This window comes from Seriola dumerili, unplaced genomic scaffold, assembly GCF_002260705.1.
Source record: "Seriola dumerili isolate Sdu_G_001 unplaced genomic scaffold, Sdu_1.0 BDQW01000088.1, whole genome shotgun sequence".
In the NCBI taxonomy this organism is placed as follows: domain Eukaryota; kingdom Metazoa; phylum Chordata; class Actinopteri; order Carangiformes; family Carangidae; genus Seriola; species Seriola dumerili.
Window position 1 is genome coordinate 8,157,269 of NW_019174343.1, and position 25,647 is coordinate 8,182,915.

Here is a 25,647-nt window from a genome sequence, read left to right on the forward strand (position 1 = left end):
TATCCCCTTTTCACATGTCAGGTGTTAGATGGTTGGATTAAACCTCATGGGCTTCCTTTGTGTGTGTGGTCATGTGAGTGTTGAGGTTGTGTGTGTGGGTGTGTGGGTATGGGTGGGTGGGTGAAATGTTCAATTGTGTATGTGGAAACATCTTGCAGCTTGCAGTTGTATGTGAGCACAGTATAGGTGTGTGCCAGCCCTCAGCCATAGCTAAAAGCAGTGCACCATGGGGGATGTGACTCTGTTGCTCTGTGAGCTCATCTGTCCCCGGCTCCCCCTGCAACACAACTCTCCATTCTGACAGGCAGCCACGGAGAGGAACACTGGGGATTTTGTGCTTTATCTTGCTGGTCTCAGAAGTGGCTAAGCACAACCTTTAAAGCTTACACACTTGATTTCAAGACACACCAGCTCTCCCTTGCTGTTCAAACTCTTTGAGTCTTAGCTTGTGTTTCTACACGTGAGCCTTCACATAGGCAGGTTCAGCAGGTTTAAAAAGCCCAATTAACCTGCGGAATGTAATTACCGCTTTGCAACCATCAAATAATGCAAATGACATGCCCAGAGAGGTGAGTAGTAGCCCGGTGGTGGTTTTCTTTTTCATTCAGTGAGAGGCTAATGTACAGTGAGTCTGCTGCTGTAGGACATTTGATTACTCCCAGTTACACTGACAGATCCAATAACACATAGTCTTTGCTGATTTAACTGTAAATAACAACTGATATGATAGCAACATTTATTTACTGATTCAGTCATTCAGTGACATTCACCACCACCATCATCATCATCATCATCGCAATATTCTTTTGAAAACTGCTTTTAGTTTAAGAGAAAGAGAAAATGTTCTCTCTCTCTCTTTCTCTCTCACTCTCACTCTCTCTCACTCTCACTCTCATTCTCTCTCACTCAAACCCTCAAACACACACACACACACACATGAGTGTGCAAGAGCTTCATTCCACCACTGGCCATTTTTACCTTGACATGGGCAATTCAGTCATGAAGAACCACAAGTGATGCAGCCATGATGGCATTGATTTACCATTGTGCTCAAATGCTTCCAAGCTTTTGCTCTCAAATTATTTGACATGACAGTTGTAAGTGCAGAGGAAATGGAGAGGTTGCAAAACAGCTTGAGTTAAATGGATACTGAGGTATATGGCAAGAGCTCCTCCTTTTGAGAGACTGAAAAGCAGTGAAGGTGGGAGATGGAGAAGGGAGAAAGGGAGACTAACTGAAATTGAAAAAAAAATAGAAAGTCTTTAGAGAGTGCTGTAAATCTGCGGGGTGAGAGAGGCCAACATTAGTTTCAGGCCATTTGTGGCATTCTCATCTCAACCATCTCCTGCAGCACCTACACTGGGGCCAATGAGGCAAAACTGATGGAAAGCAGTCTGAATATGGGAGAGAAAAGATCCTCCTTTCATTTAACCAGGCCTCAAACACTGGCTTCCTCGCTGACCCACGGTTAGGACAAGGAATCAAGGAAGGAGCTCGAAATAATTGAGCACATTGCGGACGGTTATTTTAATATTATGTGATTCCACAGCCAAGGGAAAGACTAAAGAGACATGTCTGTGTTTTCTGTTTCTTTTACGCTCTGCGTGACTCTGTGCCCTGTCCATGGAGCTAAATGAAACTGTAATGATACCTGTATCTCTAATGATAGCCTTATCACGCATACACATTCTTGAAGAACTATGAAGGTCTCAAGGTGAATAGGTGAACTGGATTATTACAGTGTATCTCAGTATGATTTAGTTTACCTCATTATTTTGAATAGGCCATTATGGTGGTGCTCATGGCTAGCACTGAATGAGTCACAGTCAGAAGAACTACAGGCCATTCATTTAGCTGGATTTTATCAGAAGGAAACAAGCCCAGCAAGAAAGTAAACTTTGCAGAAGAGAGCTTGACTCTTACTCTAGAAACAGAAGGAATGTGTGGCTTCTTGTTGGTTTTCTAATTTGGTTTACTGTGCTGAACAGCTCAAATTTATGTAATGTATATACATACATATATATATGTGTGTGTGGGAGCAAGTCAGCTCAATGACATTGTAATGTCTGAACTGCTGTTTGCTCAGTATCCAAAATGAAAATACGATGGTTTATTTACAACCTCATATTGCACAGTGTATTTCATTAAAGCTCATAATGAGTTCATAATATGCTTTTTGGATCCGCTTGTTGTGTCTGCAGTTTTATTGCATCCCGTGTGCATTCAAATACATTGTGTCCATTGTGTCTAGATTGTGTGGGTATGCATGTGCGCATGAGTGTGTGTGTATGGCTGTGTTTCCACCAACATATGGGTATACACAACGTAGTAAGACAGAACATACACCACTATACTACATTATTCGAGACCAAATTTATCTAAAAAATAACACCTGACAGAAGTTTTCAAAACATTTATTTACTTATTAATTATTTCTCCAGCCCAGTTTCTAGATGGAAAGCATCTCACATTTGTCCCGTTCTGAAAAAGGCAGTGAGAGATACTGTTGAAAGAACCACAACAAAATAAACTTTTCAAACCACTTACTTAATTATTGCACAATTAACTTTTTCCCCAAATTTATTTCATATCTAGACCACCTAATTGTGAGGGAGTCGTAACTCATATCCTTGGCTACTCTCAGCTCCAGCTGGATATAGCCAGGGGCTTCAATTTCATTGTGTCTCTCTGATTTTAAGCAGTACATCAAAACACTGCATTGTATTAACGTAGCATGTTATGACTGTGAGCTCTCTCTATACCGAAAGTGATAACAGCAGTTGTCAGCTTACCCCAGGTTACGCAGGACTTAATCCTGACCAAGGGGAAAGTGTCAAATATGGCAGAATATTTGATGTTAATGTCAGGACTCACATGATATCAGTGTGTTTTGTCACATGTTAGCAGAGTGAAAATCTCAAGACTGTGCAAGAGTAAAACTGTAGGGTTGAATTGGGTCAGAGCTCTTTAAATGCTGCAGCTGTTCTGTTTTTAGTGGTACTGTTGTTTTCTTACTTTCTTACTGCACTGCTTCCTAATAAATTACATACGCTCCATACAGTATCTTCTACAATTTGCTTACAATTGAATTAAACAACTAACAATGAAACTTTGTAGGTGTAAATGTGAGGTCAAAGACTTTACAGCTGCTCTGTGCTAAACTACACCCACTGTCATAAACAAAGTAATTATCACTTGCTATCCACAGCAGGTGAAGATTATCATTAAGTAACTTTTACCATTCCAGTACTGAAAATGACTATAATAATACTGTCTATAATTCCAGTTACAGTTAATATCAATAGAGCCGTTAAGTGTCGGTTCATACAGTCATAATGCCTCTAATTCTCTGTCTGTTCCATCATCATAATACGCAGTTTCATTTTTCAAGACGATCTGCAACATCTGTCTGTGATAGAAATTCACTTTAGTTTCCTCAAGGAGCAGACAGAGTTTGTTGACATGTCTCTTTCTGGTTTAAAGGTTTCTAGGACACCCCTCACTCCCTTTTTTTCCCTGACATGCTCCTCAGAGAGTGTCCTAGAATCCAGCAGTTTCTTGGTGCTGAATCATTAACAATAACAGCAAGGTCTCCAGGAATAAAGTTCCTTTTAATCTTGTTCCACATACTTTACTTTTTCATGATGAGGATGTACTGTCTCACCCACCTCCTGTGAGAGATCTGCCAAAATACTTCTCCTGCCTCCATCTTCTTCTTCTTCTTCTAGGTCTTACTTTTTTGGAGCAGTCCAGAAAACAAGACTATTCAAGTTCAAGACTATTCATTTCATTTGTCACTGTTGTAATTGGTCTGTCATTCACTGTCACCTCTTCTTCACACAAGGCTGTTTGTCATTAAACTCACTTTAGAAGATTTAGAGATCTGTCAAGACATATATCACAGTACCTCTATATTTATTTTACAGCTGAGGTTTGAAAATCTTCATTTATCGTCATTTGAATCCAACACTGCCAGTGATGTAGCTGCAGACACATGTAAACAGGAAGTTTGCCAGATGTTTGATAAAACCCTAATTTATTCATTAGTAGTAAATTTATCTATTCATCCAATTAATGCCACAAAGCTGGATTTACTTTTCCTTTTTCAGCACTCTAAATATATATACTAAATATATTCAGATTTGATAGACATAGAAGGTGAAGTACCAGGTGTAATATAACAGTTGGCCCTAGGCCTTTGCTGTGAATGGATGTGCAGGACAGTGTGATCCATGTGTTCACAAAGGTGTTTATGTATAAACGTTTGTGCACGCTGGCTTTTGTTTACTGGTTTATGCCTGTGTCTGTGAGGGCATGTGTGTGTGTGTGTATATCTGGGTATTTGTGTGTGTCCCCATGTATTGTCTGTGTATTTGACTGCATGTGTGTGTGTCTGTTTGTCATTCTCAGCATCCCCAATTGGACAATTAGAATGTGACAGTCCCATTAGAGCCAGCCCAGTTGTACAAAGCCTGAGTGCTGTTGTGAGTGACACAGAGCTCAGCCTCTCACTAAATAACTGTCAGTCTGCCCTCGTCCACTCTGACCCCTCTGGCAGCCTCCCTCTGAGCCACTCCAGCTCCCCTCTGGACTCTCATTGGCAGCCTTAGCAGCTCCCTGAGCCAAGCATGGTCCTCCTTTCAAGCCTGGCCTCTTACTGATTGGTTGGACCTCGCTAGCCTTAGGCATGCCAGAAGGGCTTTCAACTGGCCTCAGGGTGCAGCTGATTGGCCAGGCTGTCAGGGCCGCATGTCCCCTATGGGAGTGTGTGGCAGCAGCTTGGGTTGAGGGATGCAATTTGACAATAGCAGAAATGTGCAAGAGCAGCAGAAAGCTCCTCACTGCCCCTCCCTCCATCTAGAACTCTATCTATATCTATCTATCTCTGTATACCCTGTTATTTCCCTTTAGTCAGCCTTTCCAGCAGCCAACCATGCCTTCACTGTAATTATCTGTTCATGGCAGACCTGTTGTATGGTTTACCTATTGTCCTTGTACAGGGCAGTGCGGGAGAATGGAGCTTTTTTTAACGAGTTGAATCTCTCCGGGGGTCTGTGGCCTGTTTGGGGCGGGTAAGACAAGAACGTCGGCCTTTGCCTCCTCCATTCCCATCTCAGAATTAGGGAATATGGCTGTCTTTATAAGGGAGACAGAATGGCTGCATTTGCTCTATTCTTCTCCCACACTGTGAATCAGGGGAATTAATGGCATTGTTAATGCAGAGAGACCGGCGGTACATTTCAACAGGATTCTCGCCTCTTGCAGAGCTCATCTAAATTGCCTGGCTAATGCCGTAATTGGGTTTGTGAGTCACTTCTTAACTTCCATTAATATTTGTTCTCCCTCTAATTGCCCCCTTTTTTCCAATCCTACATTTCATTCCTCTGTCTGGTTAATGGTCTGAGGTGGAGGCAGTGACGTGCGCGTACGTGTGCACGCTTGAGAAAGCCTTGAATCTATTTTTGAGCAGATACAAAATGTTAAAGCTGTGGGACTCCTTCTCTTCTGGGTAATGATGAATGACATACAGGACGGAGATGGAGGGTATTTGAGTGTAAGAGAAAGATGTCAGAAAGGTTCACGGTCAAAATTTGAGGAACAACCTGCAGATATCTGTGATCCATATGGGCTTAGGATGAAAAAAATATCTCTCCTTCAAAGACTTCATATCTGTTTTTTAAAAGCGTGCCAAACACTTTCATTTGAAGGTTATTTATTGGATATGCTGCTGGCATTCAGAATGCTTTCTGCTCTTCATTAAAAGACATATTGCTTGACAATGCCTCTGCTTTCTCAGATGTTTTCCTCTAAGCTTTTTCCCTCTTTTCACACTCACCTATAACTGGATTGTCTTTTCCTCTTATACATCACATTAAAACAGCTCCTCTGGAGGAAGAAAAACATCACCCCCAAAAGGTTTCAGCTTTGTTTCCCTAAATTGTCAAGAAAAAAAAATCTTACCCTGTTATCTTTAAACCCAAATCCACTTCATGGAAACATTACCTCAGGAAACTCAAAGGATTCAATTCAATCGACCGTGTTATAAAGTGGAGAAGAATGGCTGAATAACAGTGTCAGGACGAGAGTAGACAAACCTTCCTCAGGTGGTGACTCTTGCTCATTTGTATTGATGGGACTCTCACTGCTTCCTTCCCACTGGGAGAAATGGGAGGAGGGAGTGTGGGAGAGTGAGAGACAGAAAGAGATAGACAAACTGATATGGCAACACAATCACAGACAGAATGGGAGAGCACACCAAATGAAAAGGAGGGTATATAAGGTTAAAAAAACATATTTCATAGCTGCATGGAGCTTGGTTCATTTTCCATTCAGTTTCTGATCCATAATGGACTAGCCTGCCTGCTGCAGATGCAGCTGTTCTTATGAGTATCAAGGATAACTGTGTGCGACGGTGGCTGTCAGTGGCTCTCACTTGAGAGATATTAAACCTGAGCTCTCTGCAGCTTCTCTCTCACAGACCTCCTGTGTGACTATTTTTAAAACCATCCGCACCGTTCACTTCTCATGATGCCACTGAACTGACAGCTTTTACCGCTCTTTATCACCACACTTGCATGTAAGGTTGCCATTATGCCTCCGTGCGAGCGACAGCTGGGGATTTATGGGGTTTTCCGTCCATCGATCTGTCTGTCTGTACGTACGTACAAACGTCTGTCCATCATGAATGCCATGAGGGAATTTTTTGTAATTTGGCACAAAGGTTTACTTCTACTCTAGGATGAACTGATTAGATTTTGGTGGTCGAAGTCCAAAGGTCAAGGTCACTGTGACCTCACAAAATATGTTTTTGGCCATAGCTTATGAGTTCATGTGCTAAGTATTACAAAATACACTTAATACATTTTATTGAATTCCTCCAGTCTTCACTATATGTCTCATATGAGTCTGGACAGACATGGATGTAAACTTCAACTTGACTGGCTGGCAGAGGCATACAACCACGAGGTGGTAATTCTAGTTGTATTTTGCAGGAAGAGAAGTTTGAGGGCTGCCAAAAACTTGAGGTATCACATTTTCCCTAATTGGAAATTTTGTTTCCATTTTGTCAGCTCATCTCTCTTTTTCTTTCATCCTCTGCTTCCATTTTCCTCCTATGTCATTTTGCTGGATGTTTATGTGGATGGTCTATCAGACTATTTGAATTCCTCTTACCCATCAAAAGTAGGGCACATCAGCTTTGAAGAGTGACAAGCACACAGCAGGAGGGATCAAAGCAATGCAAAACTGGAAATTTAAGAGGAAGTTAAAAAGCATGTAGTTTTGCCATTTCCCTCATGTTCAACAAAGAGAAAACAGATACTGTATAACAGCAGGGAAAGATGAGACATTATCAAACACAGCGATTTTCAAGGATGTCTGTGTAGTCTTCAGATGCACAGATCCTTTTGATAATGCTGTTTAACATAGCAATTCACCCATTCACAGTGACTCATATTAGCAGCCATTTCAGCATCCCCACAAGTGCAAAAGGTTTACCGTGTGATCTGAATATTTTAACCCCAGCAGCAACTCTGAAGTCAGACTGCTCAGGATAGGAAAATCAGTTGTCTATTCCAGCATGATAGTCTCATTTTCTTTCTTTAAATCCACTCACTAAGGTGCCAGACCTGCTCTGAGTCTGCCATGCAAACATACAAAGAAGACTGAAAGCATATTTTAAAAACCATTAAATAGCTTGCCAGCAATTCCCCAAGTCGACAGGCAGCAGCGTAAAAAGGAGCAATAAAGCAAATAGAAATTAGACATATGAGCTTGCAGCTGAAATTACTGGAAATTCACACTACTTGAGGGAAGTCTGAGTCATTTCAAGAGGGAAGAGTAAGAGCATCAGAGGGCAAATTAGATTTGGATATTTCTTAAAGCCTGTTTAAAAATGTCACTGATTCTCTGATTATTCTCTGCTTAAACTGGTTCTACATGAAGATATGTCCATCAGGTGCTTAGACAGAACACCTTGCACTAATTCTGACTCGGAGCAGTTTGCCTATTTATTTAAATTTTTGACGGTAAAAATACAAAATCATGCTTTAATCTCCACTAAATAACCATATTATTATTGTGTCTCGTGTAGACGGTTCAGAGTGAGAGACAGTCTAAAAGAGGAACAGGCCTCTGAGTATATGAGGCATCTAGTCAGTAAGTAGTTTCTATTAAAGGCATCCAGATATTTGGCAGACGCTGTCTTAATTATGGTTGACAGCTATGACAGCTAAAGCGTGACTGAGAGGCCGCCAGAAGGGTTCAGTCAAAGCCTGTCTGTACCCTGAGTGGTTGGCATCACTTCCTCCCATAATGCATCTCAGCATGGAAATGCCATTAATTTGCCTGTATTTCATTTACCTACTGCATATTAACCATCCTTGACCGTCCATTGTGTTTTCCGTATTTGGCATGTGGTGCTATCAGTGACATTTGTCTCATCCAGCAAAATAGATAACTGTGGTTATTCTGCTGTCTCTCTGATTTCTCAGAGATATACACACTGTATTGCATACAGTAAAGATATTTGTTTTGCTATTGCTATATTAACATCTGTTTACATCTGTTTTACCTGTCTCGCCAATGGTGTAGCCATCGTTACGTTTCCAATACATGAGGTTATCATACATCCTCTTAGCAGTGCTTCTTCAGACTGTATGGTACTGTGACGATACAAGCCGACCGGGCCAGGGCAAGCTGGTTAGCTTGCTAACTCCGGTAGAAGAAAAGTAATGATAGAAATAGAAGGAAAACAAGAGTGTTGCTTTCCACCACTACAGACAATTCTTGGCAAGTGAAGGAGTGAAGTTTGTTGTGAACTTGCAACATTTCTTCTAGACTAGCAAGTAAACAGATGTTATTGCTAATGTGAGCTATGTATCAATAGCAATTAATATAATTAATATATGAAATAATGTGTATGTATAAGAGAAATCAGAGAGACAGCAGCATAACCATGGTTATTTATATTGCTGGATGAGACAAATGTCACTGATAGCACCACATGCCAAATATGGAAAACACCAACAACACAATGGATGGTCGGAGATGGTTAATATGTAGTAGGTAAATGCAGTAAAGGCAAATTAATTGTATTTCCATGCTGAGATACATTATGGGAGGAAGTGATGCCAACCACTCAGGGCACAGACAGGTTATGACTGAACCCTTCTGGCGGCCTCTCAGTCACGCTTTAGCTGTCATAGCTGTCAACCATAATTAAGACAGCGTCTGCCAAATATCTGGATAAAGTAGCACTGCTCAGAGACCATATAATAACCTTATGTACTGTAAACGTAACGATGGCTGAAGCCCTTGACAAGACTGGTAGGTAAGCAGCTGTGCTAAAAAAAACTTACAAATAGCTCCTTTAAACATTTCTGTATTGGTTTAGGATTAAGAAGAACACAATTATAAGAGTTCAGGCCCCAAAAAGTAAGACAAATATAACAATTAGATTAAATGTAACCAATGATAGATGAAGGGAAAGAGGAAAGATCTTATTCATAGATATGAGGTAAGGAGAAAAAAAATCATCCCTACATAAATCAGTTTTCTACTGATTTCTATAGTGATACTCTACATAAGTTAATAGAAAATTTGAGTATTTTTCAACCTAGGTGTCATAACTGTCCCTTCTGATTATGTGTCAGGCTAACTTTGCACTCACCACCTGCACTGTAAAGATTTGGAAACACACACTCGATGCAACTGCAGCTCAGTGCATCAGCAGAGCCTCCTGAAGTTTCCCAAATTTCCTCAAATTTTAACTCTAAGTCTTTAATCTCTAAATCCAACCCAAATTAAACATAGGCCAACAGCTGTGGCCAGAGGCAGTGTGTTCTGTCCGTCCCTCTGTCCATCCCTTTCTCATGAACACGATATCTCAGTAACACCTTGAGGGAATTTCGTTACACCTGGAACAAACTTCCACTTGGACTCAGAGATTGACTGATTAGATTTTGGTGGTCAAAGTCAAGGTCTTAATTATAACACAATTTAACAAAAAGGTCTAATAGGATAAAATGATAAAGTGATGACATATTATATCCAAATGGTCAAAGTTCAACTTCACTGTGACATCATAATGTTCATGCCATTTTTCAACACTGTAACTCAGGTACAGAGGGGGAAGCTGTGACCACATTCACTGCAGTTTAACTGGTTGGTGCAGGCATACAACTGCAAAGTGATATTTCTAGTTTAAATAGTTTTAGTTGTCGATTGAACTGTCTGATCATTTTGGAGGATGTAGTGTGTAGTGCTGTTGAGCTATATTGCCTTATACAGAGAGGTGTGTCTATTATTTCAGCCTACCTTCATTGATATAAATGAGGTGGACAAAATAACACCACGGCGGGTGTCCATAGACCTTATGTAGTAATATTAAGCTACACAGATCAAATAGCTGCCATTTCTTAAAGCACTAACAGCAGAATAAAGAGATATATGGACAACATAAACTCAACAGCAGCCGACAAACACGGACAAAACACTACGTGGTTAGGCAACACAATAGTTGTTGATGCTCTCCACAGCACGTTACTACAGTCAGTCAATTTTTGCACACACCCGTCTGAACATCACTCTGAGTCTTGTGCATCACGACGTCCTCCACAATCTCCTCTAAATCCAACTTCTCTGTTCGTTCATTCTCAATGCAAAATATAACCAGTCCACTCAGCCCCTCTGTCTCACTGCGCTCTGCAGTCACAGCAGGGATCATCAAAAACAGCAGAGAAGCGGTGCACACCTCACTGACGGTAGAAGTGAATGTAGAAGTTGCAGCTGAAGGATCCGCCGTCAGTATTTTAACATTTAGCATTAGCCAGACACAGCATGCACCTGTTTTTCAGGCAACATGGCAGGTGTGTTTGATTTGAGACACTTGCCGTGGTTGCCAGGTGGTGCATTAAATCAGAGATTAATCAGGGTAGATGCAACCTCTTTTTGACCCTCGTTCAGTGAATGTAAACATTGAGAACATGTATGTTGACTGCAGTGAGCTGAGAGCGGCTCCTCTCTGCCCTCCAGCAGCCACAGCTCATGATGCTGCAGAGACACCAGCAGCTTCCTTTCTGCTGCAGCTGCAGATTTGACTGACTTTTTATTTGCTGCTTTCTCACACGGTTAATCTTAACTTCATCATGTGACAATTTCAACTTTAAATGTAGCAAAGTAAAATGTAACTCGTTACTTTTCCCCCTGTTGTTTCTCAAGTTCCGTTTTTTGAGGCAGCAGAAAAAACTTCTTTTAATGTGTAATCAACTTCAGACTCGTGTTTATGCTCCAATTATTAAGTACACGGTGATCATAATACTTTGAATGTAGAGGAAAAGCTCATTCACATTACATAGTATCCTTTGTTTGTTCTCAAAAAGCTTAAAGCAAACTGGTGACAACCTTTGTTTTCATAATATTTTTCACTGATGCCTTTCCAAACTAATACTGATCAGAAACTGGAGCCGTAGCAACAGTTCATATTGGCCTTTACGTAGCAGCTTCAATGGACAGGACCCACTTGAACTGATTTAACTACCCACATTTTATATGCATATGTGATATTTTCACATTTTTCATGTTAATTGGAGGACTCTTGTTCTTCCTCAAGCTTTTGATCAGTTTAAAAAGTGACCATTAGTGGCAACAACATGCTGAACATCTTGATAATAGTGTAAGTTTGTAAATTGTGTTGATTCAATATGTGGTATTGAATGATCTTCGGGGCTTCTTGCTGGTGTGGCTCCTGAGCCTGTGTAACCTGTGGGGGGGGTTTGATGTGCCTTAAAGGCAAAGTGAGGTGACCGAGCCCATAAAGAGCTATAAAATAAAGAGATAGAGAGAGAGAGAGAGAGAGAGAGAAAAACCAGAGGACTACAACACAGGCCTGAACCACAAAACGCAGACAAGATATAAAAGAGGCTATCAAAGAGTGTAAACCACAGATTCCCATTATTGTGTGACATTAGCCCATAGCACATAGTAACCCTTAATGATCCCATGGGTGCCTGCAGCCCGCTGTCCTTTAATAACTTCCTGGCTGAATGATCGTTGTTTCCTGGAAGCAGAATACTGCTGGGGGAAGAGAACTGCAGCTTCACACATGCTTGTCCTTTGCATAGCAGAGTGCTGCTTTGTTCATTTTGCAGCATTGCTAGAAATGAGTCCACCGTGGAGTGAATAGATGAAACGCATAGTACCATCACATAAACAGCAAATTAATCCCTGTTTATGTAGGCATCAAACTATTTATGCAGATAGGGTGATCATACAGGGTCGGATCAATTAAATGAGATTTGGACAGAGGGAAACTTCACAGTGTGCTAATTAGGGAGCCAGCCGCTATGCTCAATAAATGGAAATGTATTCCTTTCCGTTCCGTTCCCTCTATCTGTTGTGCCTTGCGTCACCCTGAGGAGATTTAACAGAACACTATTCTTCATCTAATTTTCCCCAACTCCCCATTGTTTTTGCTCCCTGTGTCTCCCTGCCTCCATTCCTCCATCTTTCTTCTCACACTGATAGCTTGTCCCACAGGGTCCCAGCAGTTGTCAGTAATCAAGGAAATCACTCTCAAAGAGCTACAAATAGGTCACTTATCTGATGCCTGGTCTGATCTGACGGAGACAGACAGCCAGTTAAGTCCTTTGCATCTCCCTCTCTCTGCTATTTTTAGTGTGATTAGTAGCCATTCTATCTGCCAGGAGCTACTAAAGTAAGAGGGAGAATGAAAGATGCGATGGATATATGGAGAGAGAAAGGAGGAGAAGAAAAGAGATCCCAGCTTTCATCATTAGCATTCAATTCAAATGGCTCAATTTAGCAGTTGTCACTCATTGGATTCCCAGGACTCTAAGAAGTCATGCTTCTTCATTTATTCAATTTATTGATATAAAGACTCTTCATTAGGAGACACTGGTGAATGTGACATCGGGTCTCAGGTGGCCTTGATGCTGAATTTTAAGCAGGCGTAGAAGCACAGGCCGCATGACATTTAAGAGCTCCTTTGTCTCCTCTTGGGGCTGTTACACCAACTACACACGGTCTGCTTTGAAGTTTCGGTGAAGAGACAGATCACACACAAACACACACACACACTCTCAGTGACTGAGCAGACGTCCTGACGCAAAAGCAGAAACCCATGGCAGTCGAAAATTTCATGTGTGTTTCCCGCATGACGACCTTGTGAATTATTGAACCAAGCCGCTCCTTTTGATCCGCGCTTTGGTGCACACATAGAGAATCTCTTACCTGTCCAACACTTCACTACACACAGACACACACACACGGCCACGAGCCGGCTCTTATCCACCCAGGAAATACTTACATGCAGAAATAGCAGATGCAAGGTGATGAAGCTTTCTTTTTTCTTTTTTTTCTTTTTTTTTTCTTTTTTTGCATGTTCCTGCAGCTCAAGCAGATGGGACTCTTCATGGTGCGCCTCAGTTCATTTCTCATTGTTTTGAACAGTGAAGCCTTAACATGTTGGTCTCCTTCACAGATAAAAGAGAGGATTTCTCATGCACATTCTCATTACTAAAATGCATAATCCAACTGTTCTGTTCGCACCCCACACTGATGATGAGGGTGAATGATCAAATTATATTATTATTCATGCCATAGTTTCACCCTGCTTTGATGGACAGATGGTGGGCGTCGTGAATAATGAATTTAATTAGCCTTACAGTATCATCATCATGCTACAGTGGTGAGAGTGCAGTACAGTGCACTGATTGATAGGGGTTATTCAATACTGTTCATTACACCTGAACCCACAGGATCCACATATGGATCCTGAGCCGCGTTTCACTCAGAAATAGCAGATGCAGGATCCACACAGTGAAGTGAGCTCAGGAATTGAAAATTGCGGCTGTGAAAGCTCGCAGTGGAGTGCTACACTGTGGGTGTGGGAGGACCATGTTGGAAATTAAGAGAGAGGGTATCATGTTCAAACAGAGAGATGTTTTATGCAGAAGCCGCCGTCACTGCTGAACGGATGAAGTAATTTCATTTTCATGCATGATCTGCAGCCCCACAGACCAGTAAAATTGCATATGAGGGGAAGAGAAAGATAGAGAGAAAAAAAGACTCAAGCCTTTCCTTCTTCTCCATTTGACTCTGTGATTATTCACTCTGACTTGTAACCATAGTGATGGTTCAGTCCCCTAAAAAAAAAAAGTCAGTCTCATGTTTCAGAACCTGACGGCGAGGTCTGATTAAAGATGATGTGAAGATATTTGACACTAAAAGAAAGACCTGACTGGACCAGGGTCCACAAATGTTTTTTGAACATGAGAGAAAACTACAGCTTAAACAGCAGCTATTTTGATAATCGCTTGTTTTATTTTATTTTTCTAATAAAAATGCTAAACAGTCACTGGTTGCAGCTTCTCAGATCTGCAGATGTGATGCTTTTCCTGTCATATAGTAGCACAGTGAATATGTCTGGGATTTGGACTGTTGGTTAGATAAGACAAGCAATTTCAATATGTCACCTTTGGCTCTTGGAAATTATAATTTACCTTTTTACTATTTGGGACATTTCATAGACAAAACAATTATCAATCAATTTTGAAAATAATCACAGATTTATCTACAGTATAACTAATTGCTAGTTGCATCCTAATCAGCTACTACACAATCAATTATTTAGGCACTTAATAAAAGCCCATCCATAAGCCATCAAATACTGGGTTTAGGGAGTTATTAACTACTGTAATTTCTGTCTACCTCCTAAAATCATCTTTATTTGTTAGACGTAATTCCCATTTTGGCTTTTTCATTGTGAAATAAATTGTAGTTTCACAACGTCATGGCCCTAAAAATTATTCAGGTTAAACAGTCTAAGCAGAGAAAATGACTCTTGACTCACTGCTTGACTGAACTGCTCAACACTCACAGACATCTGTAGACTTTGTTTGACTATTAACTGATCACAGTCAAAAATTGAGCACATAAGAGAAACATTTTTTATAAATCATTGTACTTAGTATTTGATAGTGTCTCCACGATGCAGTATTTTACTGGGTGTTTTCCCGGAGCATGTCATGTTCATAATGTTGACAGTGTACATCATGACTGTATGTAGTAAAGGCTTTGACCCTGGCTGGTCTGAATTTTAGCCTCAGATCTTATCCTCACGCTTTTTTTTCCATAGTAAACAAGGTTCCATGTAATTGCTGACTGAATCATTGCTGGTTTTGTGCTGTAATTAAACAAACAAATGAAACATGTACATGAAATTGTACTGTAATGTTTATTTTTCTTGGCATGTGAGTGTGTTGTAGTGAGTGTTGGACTCTGTCGATGATGAAAATAACACCATTCAAATGATTTGGACTAGAATTCAGTGATTATTTTACTTGATAGGCTGGAGGATCTTTTTTTATTATTATTATTTGTCCTAATATGACCAAGTCTTTTTTTATTAATTTCTATTATGGCTTTAATTAATTGAAATGTTATTGAAATCGCAATATGACCAAGTGCAATATCCAAATGCAACAGAGACGCCCCGGCCTACAAATCATATTCTCCAGACGTAAAGGAACATGCTGTTTGGTACAAGCTCTAACAAAAATCACATCATCATTTTCAAAATGAAATGTAAAAATGATCATTCCAACTGAAATCTTAACTCCATATAATAATAATAATAATAATAATAATAATAATAATAATAATCACAATATGATTATTATTTTTTGGATATTGTTCAACCCCTAATTTCTACTGATCTGTAACATTTAAACAGGGGAAACAACTGGTCTGGTTCTGTCCAAAAGAAAACTGTTCTGTCCCTGTTTCCAATCTTTACACTAAGCTAAGGTAACCAGCTGCAGGCTGTCATTTCATGTTTATCGTGCAGATATAGAGTGATATCAATCTCCTCATCTAACTTTCGTCAAAAAAGCAAATAAGCGTGTTTCCCGAAATGTCAAACGATACCTGTTAACACCTACACAAATACTACAAGGGTTAAATAAATGAAGGAATAAGAAATTCTCTCAAGCACCTAATTTATCCAGGTAATTGATTACAAGTTGGGTCCAGAGGTGAAAGGCGTTCTATGCCCACTTGGCAACACTTTCAGACCCATAATTTTCACAAATGTCTAATTAATGTTGTTGCATTGTATAGTGAAAAAGTAGAATCTAGCAGGAGCCCAGTGAAAATCAATGCCTGAGGAAGAAATACTGCAGTCCCTTTTGTTTCCTTTTCCTCCTTTTGTCTTCTTTAAAGTCAACAAGGTGCTGAGTAAAAGTATTAATATTTTTACTGCCGCGGCTGTGGAGGCATTCATATTGAAACTTTTTCAAAGTCAAATATATCACGCTTAAATGTCACATTTTGAATTGCATGTGAAAAAAAACAGCCAAGTGTTAAAAATGGAACAGGCACACTGAGATATTAAACTCCAGTCAGACATAGATGAGAAATCAGTTTCACACCATCCCGGACAGGTAGCTGACAGTAAGGTCCTTTTATACCTGTTCAAGGTCTACTGAGACACTGTCATGAAGGTGAAGTAAAAACTCAACAGGTCAGACAAAATTCTGACAATGGATCCATTTCCCTCTCTGCAAATTATGCAATTTTCTTCAGGCTGTTCAAGTTCAAGTGTTGGCTAGAAAGAAAGTCTGCAGTGGTATCTATCAAGCAACCAATGTACTCTCAGTCCATTCTCAAACCTTTTACTTGACAATGTGTTTTTGATGATTTATGTCACTTACCATGCTCTGAACATTTTGTGTCTTTTGTTACAAGTGCAGCAAAAGCCTGAAAAGCCGGGGCTAAAAACCAGATTTTCCTCTCTGTTGAACTTGTTTCTCTGTTTCTGTGTCCTCAGATCCGCTCAGATCAGGACAAGGATGTTGGCATCCGCTACAGCATCACAGGAGCAGGCGCTGATCAGCCCCCGAGTGGCATCTACAACATAGATCCCATTAGCGGCAACATGTTTGTCACCCAACCCTTGGACAGAGAGGAGAGAGCCTCCTTCCATGTAAGGACGAAATGACTGTCTGTCTTGTCTGTTTCTATTTCCCCTCTAGCTCCATTTATGCTCCATTTATCCCTGTGGCAATGTGCCTTGCCTATTCTCTTCCCCATCTACCTTTCATGCTAACACTAATGCTGTCTGTCAAAACACAGCCACAATTCGGCGGACCTGCTGTTCTGTTAGCCTCTGAGCGCTGCCTTCACACCAGCCTCTCCAGGGTCTGATTGATATGGAATCCAGCAATGAAATGAAGAATGCCTTGAGAAAACACACAGCCACTTCACACAGCTGTCATGTAGATTGGGGTTTAGCTGCACAGAGCAGCGCGGGATGTATAGAACAGAGAAAAAGAGAGAGAACCAAAGTGGAGTGAAAGAAAACTGTTGTCTTTGTTCTTACAATCAGAGCTAATGAGCAGGTGTGGCTTCGAGTGGGTGCGTACACTTGTGTGACTGCAAAGGTTTGCGCGCGTGTGTGTGTGTGTGTGTTCCTCAAATCGAAAGCTGATTGATATATGATGAGTGTTTCTGTCAGGTCTCTCTTTTCTCCACCCCTTCTCACTCTGTGTGTGTGTGTGTCCCAACTTTCCGCTGTGTACTGCTGCCCTGTTTTACCTCGCCTCCCACACACATAGTTGCACTCTCACCTCGTGCACTCTGGAGCTCAGCTGTTCAAAGGTGCGGGCCGGCAGCTGTATAGTTAGCCTGCTTATGACCCATAGGATTTCACGCACGCACGCACGCACGCACGCACGCACACACACACACACACACACACACACATACACACACACAAGAAACTGGAGGGTTGGGTTCATGACTGGCCCCTCTGGAACCTCAGGTTAAACAGCTCCGTAGACGTGTGAATTAAATATGCAGACCACAGGAGACTTGTTAACAATAGGCCATTGGTTAATATACACACATTATAGGTTTCAGTGTACATCAGCAAAGACTAACACCTCTGCTCGCGGTGAGCGCTGGTGTCAGACTCACAATACCTGCGTGACTGTCAGCATGATAGATGGCTGTGCTGCTGATAGAGCTAATTCAGAGGCATGCTCCTGTCTCGGAGGACAGGTAGAATAAAGGAGACTGGATCTCTTCAGTGTCTGTCAGTGCACACACTCAGCAATATGCACACATTATAAACACCAACACACACACAAGGTACGTGCAGTGACTATAAACAAACACAAAGCTTTAAATGATTGTCTTCTTGATTGGTTGGTCTCGTACTCTTGTGTATGTGTTCCATTTAGCTTCAGACGAGCCTCTTGTTCCCTCGCTTGCCACATCCAGGCTCTGGACACAGCTGTGTGTGTGTTTGTTGTCTCTCCATACCTGCTCTTACACTCAACCAGCAAATTGGGATCAATAAAGTAGGCAGGTTATTGGTCCCTGGGAAAGGACAGCCGCTCAGTAAACAGCTCCTGTTTGACACTGCCTGTAGTGAAAACAGCATGTTAGGTTGAGGGCACTTGAAGTTGAATGCGGCTTCCATTTAGGCTCCCGTGGACCCATGCTGCTTGTGATGTGATGTATGATTTAGTGTAGGAGAATGCAGGCAGTTTGACCCAGGGGAAATTTAGTCCAGTGCTTACTTTCTTTCAACTTGACAAGAAGTTCCCAGCGCTGCTGTGCTCTCGCAGGCCAAACTTTGCTTGTTAGTTTTGGGTTCAAGTGAAAAGAGAGACGAGGCTGCTGTTTCTGTCAGACTAGCACCAGGGGGAAGTGATCTGCGAGGTGAGGAGAGTGGGTGTTAGCCTGAACTTCAGTTTTGTCAGACAGAGTTACTGTGAGTCAGCAGGGCACGAGCAAAAATTGAACAAATATGCGAATGTCTGGGATTCTTTTTCATATATGGTTGCATGAATCCATGAAATTCAGAGTAAATTGTGTGTATGTGTGTTTTACACCGATGCACCGATGACAATCAGTTGAAAGTGCTGTTGGACAGTTGGTTTCAAATACACACCATTAAATGTAAACTATTAAGAATTATTCAATAATGATATTAATTATTTCTGCTGACAAGACTAAGAGGCTACCAACTCTGTGAGGCTGTGTACTTGGGCACAGTGGTGCTGTGAGCTAAATGCTAACAGCAGTATACTAAGGTGCTGATGTTAGTTGGGTGTGTTAGCATGCAAACATTTGCTAAATAGCATTAAAACCAAAGTACAACTGCTGTGGTATGTCTGCTCATAAATAAAGTATTGGACATATTTAAATTTTGACTTGGTTATGGTTCTTGGTGAAAAGTCACAGGATCATTAAAGCCATTGGGCTACATTGTCTGGGGGTGTTTTATCCCACAATGTTTTGTGCCAATCCATCCAACAGATGTTGACATAATGACTGAAAACTTTGACCTGCTGGCTGCACTAGAGGAAAATTCAAGGGATCATCAAAATCAATAGAATTTATCTTCTAGGAACCTTGAATATCTTTATCAAGTTTCATGGAAATCCATTGATTAACTGTTGAGGTATTTCAGTCCAGACCGGTTGAGTAGTGGGCTAACTCGCTGACAGGCCAACAGTGCCATCCTGAGCCTGGCTAAAAAATACTAGTAGTTATAGCAGCATGTCTGGTTTGTGCATTTAATCAGCCAAAAAAAACTTGATGAATCCACAATAAATAACAACAGTAACAGCAATTTGTTTGTAAAGTGTCTCTAATTATACAGTACATCAAGTAGAAAGGCAGTTAGCATCAGCAGCGTTAGCTATATACAATATTTCAGCAGCTCTACAGACAGAATTCAGTGCAAAATTGTCAAGGGCCTCCTGGACGTACAGTACAAATGGGGATATATATTGGGTAAAGGGACCAATGGGCCAAATACAAACTGTATTTCTCCTCTGTGGTTGGTCCAGTCATGCTAAAGCTCACCCTGCAGAATACTGATGTCGGTTCACACTGCATTTTTCTGCGCGGCACACACACTCCTCCAGGCACCTCAGGTCACATTTCAAATTCCTCCATTGAGCACACAAACACGGACACACATAGACAGACTCTAGTGCACACACACACACACACACACACACACACTCACACACACTCACACACACTCACTCAGTCACACATCCCTCAGTATGCAGCATTCACAGCTGAGAAAACAGATTGGGCTTGTTTGTTTATCGCGTCTCCTCTCCATGTTTGTTTGCTGTGCTTCAGCCAATGGAAAACTAGCATCTTGAGGATCATTAAGTGGCCTAAGAGGGCTCTTTTGATTGGCTCTGTGTGTTTCCGCAGTGTGTATCTGTGCGCTTGTGTCAGTATCCATGTTGATATGCATAAACATGTGTCTGAATTGGTGTTTGGATGCGTGTGTGAATGCTCCAGCGGGCGTGTGTTTGGGTATGTTTTGATACATCCTTGACAGGCAGGCACAAAAGGCGACATGATTAGTTTTGTTGCGGTGAAGGCAGGTGCTGCCATTCAATCTTTCATGTCACCCCACAATACATCACGACTTCCTGTAAATAGGCTGGCAGGCAGATTCTCCTCGTCTGTGTTGTGGCAGACAAAATATTTTGCTGCCAGTGTGTCAGTTTTAGCCAGAATGAGAGCCCTTCTCCTCTTACCAAGCCAAGCTGTGATTGAATAACATTTCTGCAGAGGACATGAATTTCTAGGCAATTGAATGAGAGTAATGTAAGTCACAGTGAACAGTGCCGGTTTGGTTCCAGGGCTATTACAAAGCTTTGCGTTATGTTAGATATCATTAGCGGGGATTGGTGGGGAGCAGAGGGTGTGTAACAGTAGCAGTGGAGATTAAGACATCCCACTGTAGATGATGATTGCTTTTGTCAGTCCTCCCTGTTCAATCCCCCACACCCTCACACTGCCTCTTTGTGTTTTCATCTCTCATTTACTTGCACAAGGCTCAGTCACTCTCCTCCTCTCCTTCCCATCTCATTCGCCTTTTCCCTGCACCACTTTTTTTTCCCTCTTCATTCTCCTCGTCTTTTGCTCTGTCTGTTCTCACACTGTGAATTGTCAAGGAAGAACTCATCATTCAGAGACATCCATCCAAATGGCTGGTTTTGTCAAAACAAATCGAGACAAACATTCTCCCCGAACAAAAAGAAGCCACAGCTTGAGCAGCAGCACCTCTCTGATATTCTTAAGGCCTCTGGCTGTGCTAACAACAAAATAGGTGTTGTTTGTGAGTCTGGAACATTTCACTACTTTGCCCCTATCTGTGTTGTTGTGGTCCTTGCCAAGATACCAACAGGATACTCATACCCCATTGGCAGACAAGAAACAGAATATTTGCCAGTTGAATGAAGTTGCTAGTTAATAAAGTCAAGGCTGTGCCGTGTGCTCCAGTCCAGAGCAGACTGCAGAGTTTCATATCAATCAACCCAGCAGCCTCCTGTCAGCTGAGCTATATTTGGAGCTAATATTCAGCATTCAGTGATAATGATCCTTTCTCTCTTTGTGCTTTTTTGTATTTTCACAGCTGCGAGCCCATGCAGTGGACATGAATGGTAACCAGGTAGAGAATCCAATCGATCTGTACATCTATGTGATCGACATGAACGACAACAGACCTGAGTTTCAGAATCAAGTGTACAATGGCTCCGTGGCTGAAGGCTCCAAACCAGGTAAGAGGTAGTTCTGCCACGCCACTCTGCCTGGCATCACAAGACAGGTAAAGTGCAGATTCATTTGAAAACTCTGCACTACAACACAAAGCGATGGGGAAGTTTTGAGTAAAATAAATTCCCATATATCGTTCATCATGATAGTTTACCTCTCTCGGAAAGTTGGAGCTGAGACAGTGGCTATGAGCTCATGGAGGCAGTTGATCTCCTTAATTTTCAAATTCATGTTACACACATTTAGATTCAGTGTGACTTTCACTTCCCAACAATATCATCATCTTTGATGTCCATCGTCATCTTTTAAGGTTTTCCTCAGGACCAAAATAATCCAGTGACAGTGATATTTGCATCGGTGTACTTAAAAAAATAAATAAAAAATTACAGGCTAAAATGAGGCCCTGAATCTGCAGCAACAGGAAAGACATGACGAGGGGTCTTGGGGATGCAGTTGTCTTGATTTTGTGTGTTGCGGGGGTGTCCACAGTGTGAGACTTTAAAAACCCCTACTGCAGAGAAATAGAGCTCTGGAAAGAAGGATACACAGCGAACACTACAAAAACACAATTGGTAAACTATGGAGTGGTTACTTATTTGCTATTACATTCATGATTGTTAATACACTAAATAGCATGGAAACAACACCCCACTTGGAGTTGCAAGTCTAAACTCAATGTTTTGCAAGTTCACACCTCACAAGAGCTAAATCAAAGTTCAGTTCATGCAGATTAAAATGAACTACAGTTCATGTTCATTTCTTCCATTTTTTTAAATGGGCTGCTCTGAGCTTTTCATTTTCAGTACAACGTCCTCCTGCTCCTCTTGCCCCCAATCATTAGCACTTCCCAAATGAAATGTATTATTACATACTACTATAAAGTCACAGACAGAGATTACTTTTAAAAGCCAAAACAAATCAATGTGAGTATATGATTTATGTGTATATGCTGTGAGTTTGACTCAGGTTCAGGAACCTTGTGGCTGTTGGCTCATGGTCTGACCTGTCTTCTTGTCATCCCCATTTACTGGTCTGATGCTTTAACTCGATGTGCTGTTTCAAATACGTAGCCGACGTTCAGACTTGTTATTCAGAACCAGCTGACACAATTTGCATAAAAATGTGAGATTTTTTTCAGTTGGAATCTGCACTGATTTGTTCTTAAAAAACTTTCAAATGTTCATATGAACTAGCTTGAGCAGTACCAGTGGCTGCGTTGATTGAATTGCCTGCACCAGACACCTGGTGCATGCCTTGAAACACAATTCTTCTTCTTCTGATTTTTTTTGGCAGTTGGCAAACAGCTTGTTGGTGCATTATCCCCACCTTCTGGTGTGTGAGCGTCATTAATTCTCACCAGATTTAACCCTGCTCATGTTCACAATCATTAGTTGTGAACGTCCAGTTCATCATTCACCAAAAAATGAGCCTCTTCAATGAAGCACTCATTTAGCATGTTCATGTTTTCATTTGAATATTATTAGAGGCCTGAAGAAGTAAAACTAATCAATTTTAACAAGAAAAAACAATTAGAGAATGTAGCAGGATTGGAATATGTATTTTCTTCTTCTTTTCTATTTTGTTTTTCTTTCATATTTATCATCTTACCACTCAGATTTATCAGATTTATCTTGCAACCTGGTTTTGTGGTCCCAACCCCCAGGTGAGGAACCACAGCCTTAACCAATAGTTGTGGGGATTTGTCTGTAATAGTTATATAGTTATATGCAATAAGTTTTCATTTGCACCTATCAGATTCCTGCTAAAGTACTATACAAGCTCAGAACTTGTATTGCGGTTAAAGAAGTGAACAGAAATTGGTCTTGCCTCGTGTTAAAGGAGGATGATATAAGCTCAAAATTTTTGGTCATAAAAGTTATAAAATACCTTTAAATGGAAGCATGAAATCATTTATATCAACTGATTCATGAACAGCTAAAAAGTTTTATTGTTAAAAATTCTAAGAAAGATGTACTGCACAGTCTCTCATCACTGAAAAATCCTGTTTACATCTTTAACTTTTTAAATGGTTTGTATCTGTGTACGTAGCCCCCCTTGAACTTGAGAGCATATAGTCTCAGTACAACCAATCAAATGCAGTATTTTTTCCATCAGAAAACCTTCATTTTTCAATCTCACTTCGAGTGGCCTTGAATAAACTCAGACTTGAACACCGAAATAACATTTTGAGGTGCGAATTTGCCATAAGTTAGATTTTTTTTGGTCGGTTCAGACGAGGGCAAGCTCACGAGGTATTTGTCTTACAGTATCTTGGCCGGATGCATCATTATCAGATTCTGCAGAGCATGGAGAGATGTAGACCTTCCCTCCAAATCAGGGAACAGAGTTGTGGTCAGTGCCAAGCGAGGCACAAGAGCAGAATGTGCAAGTAGCTCTCATGTCTCAACTGGAAGAACTCTTGTTCTAACAATCAGACCCCGAGGACCCGTGTTTGTCTTCACAGCGTGCAGATATTGTTCTGTTACAATTTCATCTCAAGGGGATTTGTAAACAATATAGGAAAACATGTTGTGGTACGTGTGTACGTGCGTAAATGGATGAGCAAGTACGGGATCGACTTTGTGTGTGTGTGTGTGTGTGTGTGAGAGAGAGAGAGTACTGGTTACTCCTCAGTGGAGCGTGGGTCTATATACAGAGCTCCTAATTAGTGAGGGCAACCAGAGATTCCAAAAGCTACTTTCTTGGGTTTTCACTCTGATGCTCTCTGCTTAGTCTAAAATGATAACATGCAACGACAAAAAAAGTCTGTGAATTATATTTTGTTTTGAACAGAATGCAATCTGTTGTAGTAATTAAACAAGAAATATATTACACGATGTACAATATAATTACTCTGCTCTTCATTAAGTAATCACTGCCACCTAACATTTGTTTGTGGATCACACAGTGTCAGGTGTTGAGAGTTTGGTGTCAACAAAGCGTATTGTTCATGTGAAGCTCAGTGATTGGTCTCTGAATTGATGAATTTTAATCAGGAAAATAGGCTGGGAAGCTGTGCTGGCCTAATTTCCTGTTTAGACAAAGAAAACACGAATGAGCATGATTCATCTTCACTGTAGGTTCAAGGAGACATTTTATACATTTCTGGCCCATTTAAGCCTTTAATACATCTTCCACCAGTTAAATCCTTTACTCACTGTTAATGGACCCAGTTTAGACCTCCAGTTAAACGTTGCACGGTTTTGCCAAAGTTGATTTTTATACCCAGCTGCATCGATTCCATCCCTGCAGTTAGAGAACAGGATACACAGCCAAGGGCTAAGTTATCCACCTGAGCTTTGAATAAATTCTCTTGTATACACCTTTACAGAATTGCAAAACCTAAGACAAAGTCTTTAAAGTTATGTTTGGGTGTTTTTATGCCTTTATGTGATAGGGAAAGTGGAGAGAGACAGGAAATACAGAAGAGAGACAGTGGGAGAGAGACATGCAGTTAAGGGTCCGGCCAGCCAGGAGTCGAATCAGGGACCTGCTGCTCAGGGCTCATTATGGTACGCGTAACCACTCGGCCATCAGGACGCTCCAGTTGCTCACTATACTTGACCTTGGCTCTTCTCCTTCCTTCTTACAGTATTTATAACGTAAGTTTCTTCATTAAGTTTTGTGACACATAAGTCGACTGACATTTTCAGTCATAATCAAAAGAGCTGCGGGATCAATGCAGAGCACCACAGATCCTCCAGTGTGCATCCTGCATCTGCATGCGGCTGAGATTATTCTGTGGAATCAAAAGATGGCCATAGAAATCCCTCGGGTGTTACCCCAGGAGACAGTCTCCTTCCATCCTTGCAACAGGTGGCGTGTTGAAACCTGTCACAGCATTGCAAGGTGACATGTGCTGCTCTGGGCATCGATGCTGCTGGAATACCTCAATTCTCAGCCATACACTGTCCACAGCAGGTCAGACCAGAGGCGACATATCAAAGAATATTCAAATTTATTAATACATAATGACATACTAAGTAGTACAGTTACAGGCGTGTTTTGGGTTTTCGAAATCATTACCTG

The 25,647-nt window shown here is 41.1% G+C and overlaps 1 protein-coding gene across 2 annotated transcripts in view; it reads left to right on the forward strand.

The window, feature by feature from the left end:
• LOC111221838 (cadherin-4-like) overlaps window positions 1-25,647 on the forward strand; it is a 191,609-nt gene that overhangs the window by 129,728 nt on the left and 36,234 nt on the right. For both annotated transcript variants that reach the window (XM_022745416.1, XM_022745417.1), the window contains exons 6-7: window positions 16,850-17,005; window positions 21,479-21,623. In XM_022745416.1, coding sequence (XP_022601137.1) covers window positions 16,850-17,005; window positions 21,479-21,623 — 301 coding nt within the window. The remainder of the gene's footprint in view (window positions 1-16,849; window positions 17,006-21,478; window positions 21,624-25,647) is intronic.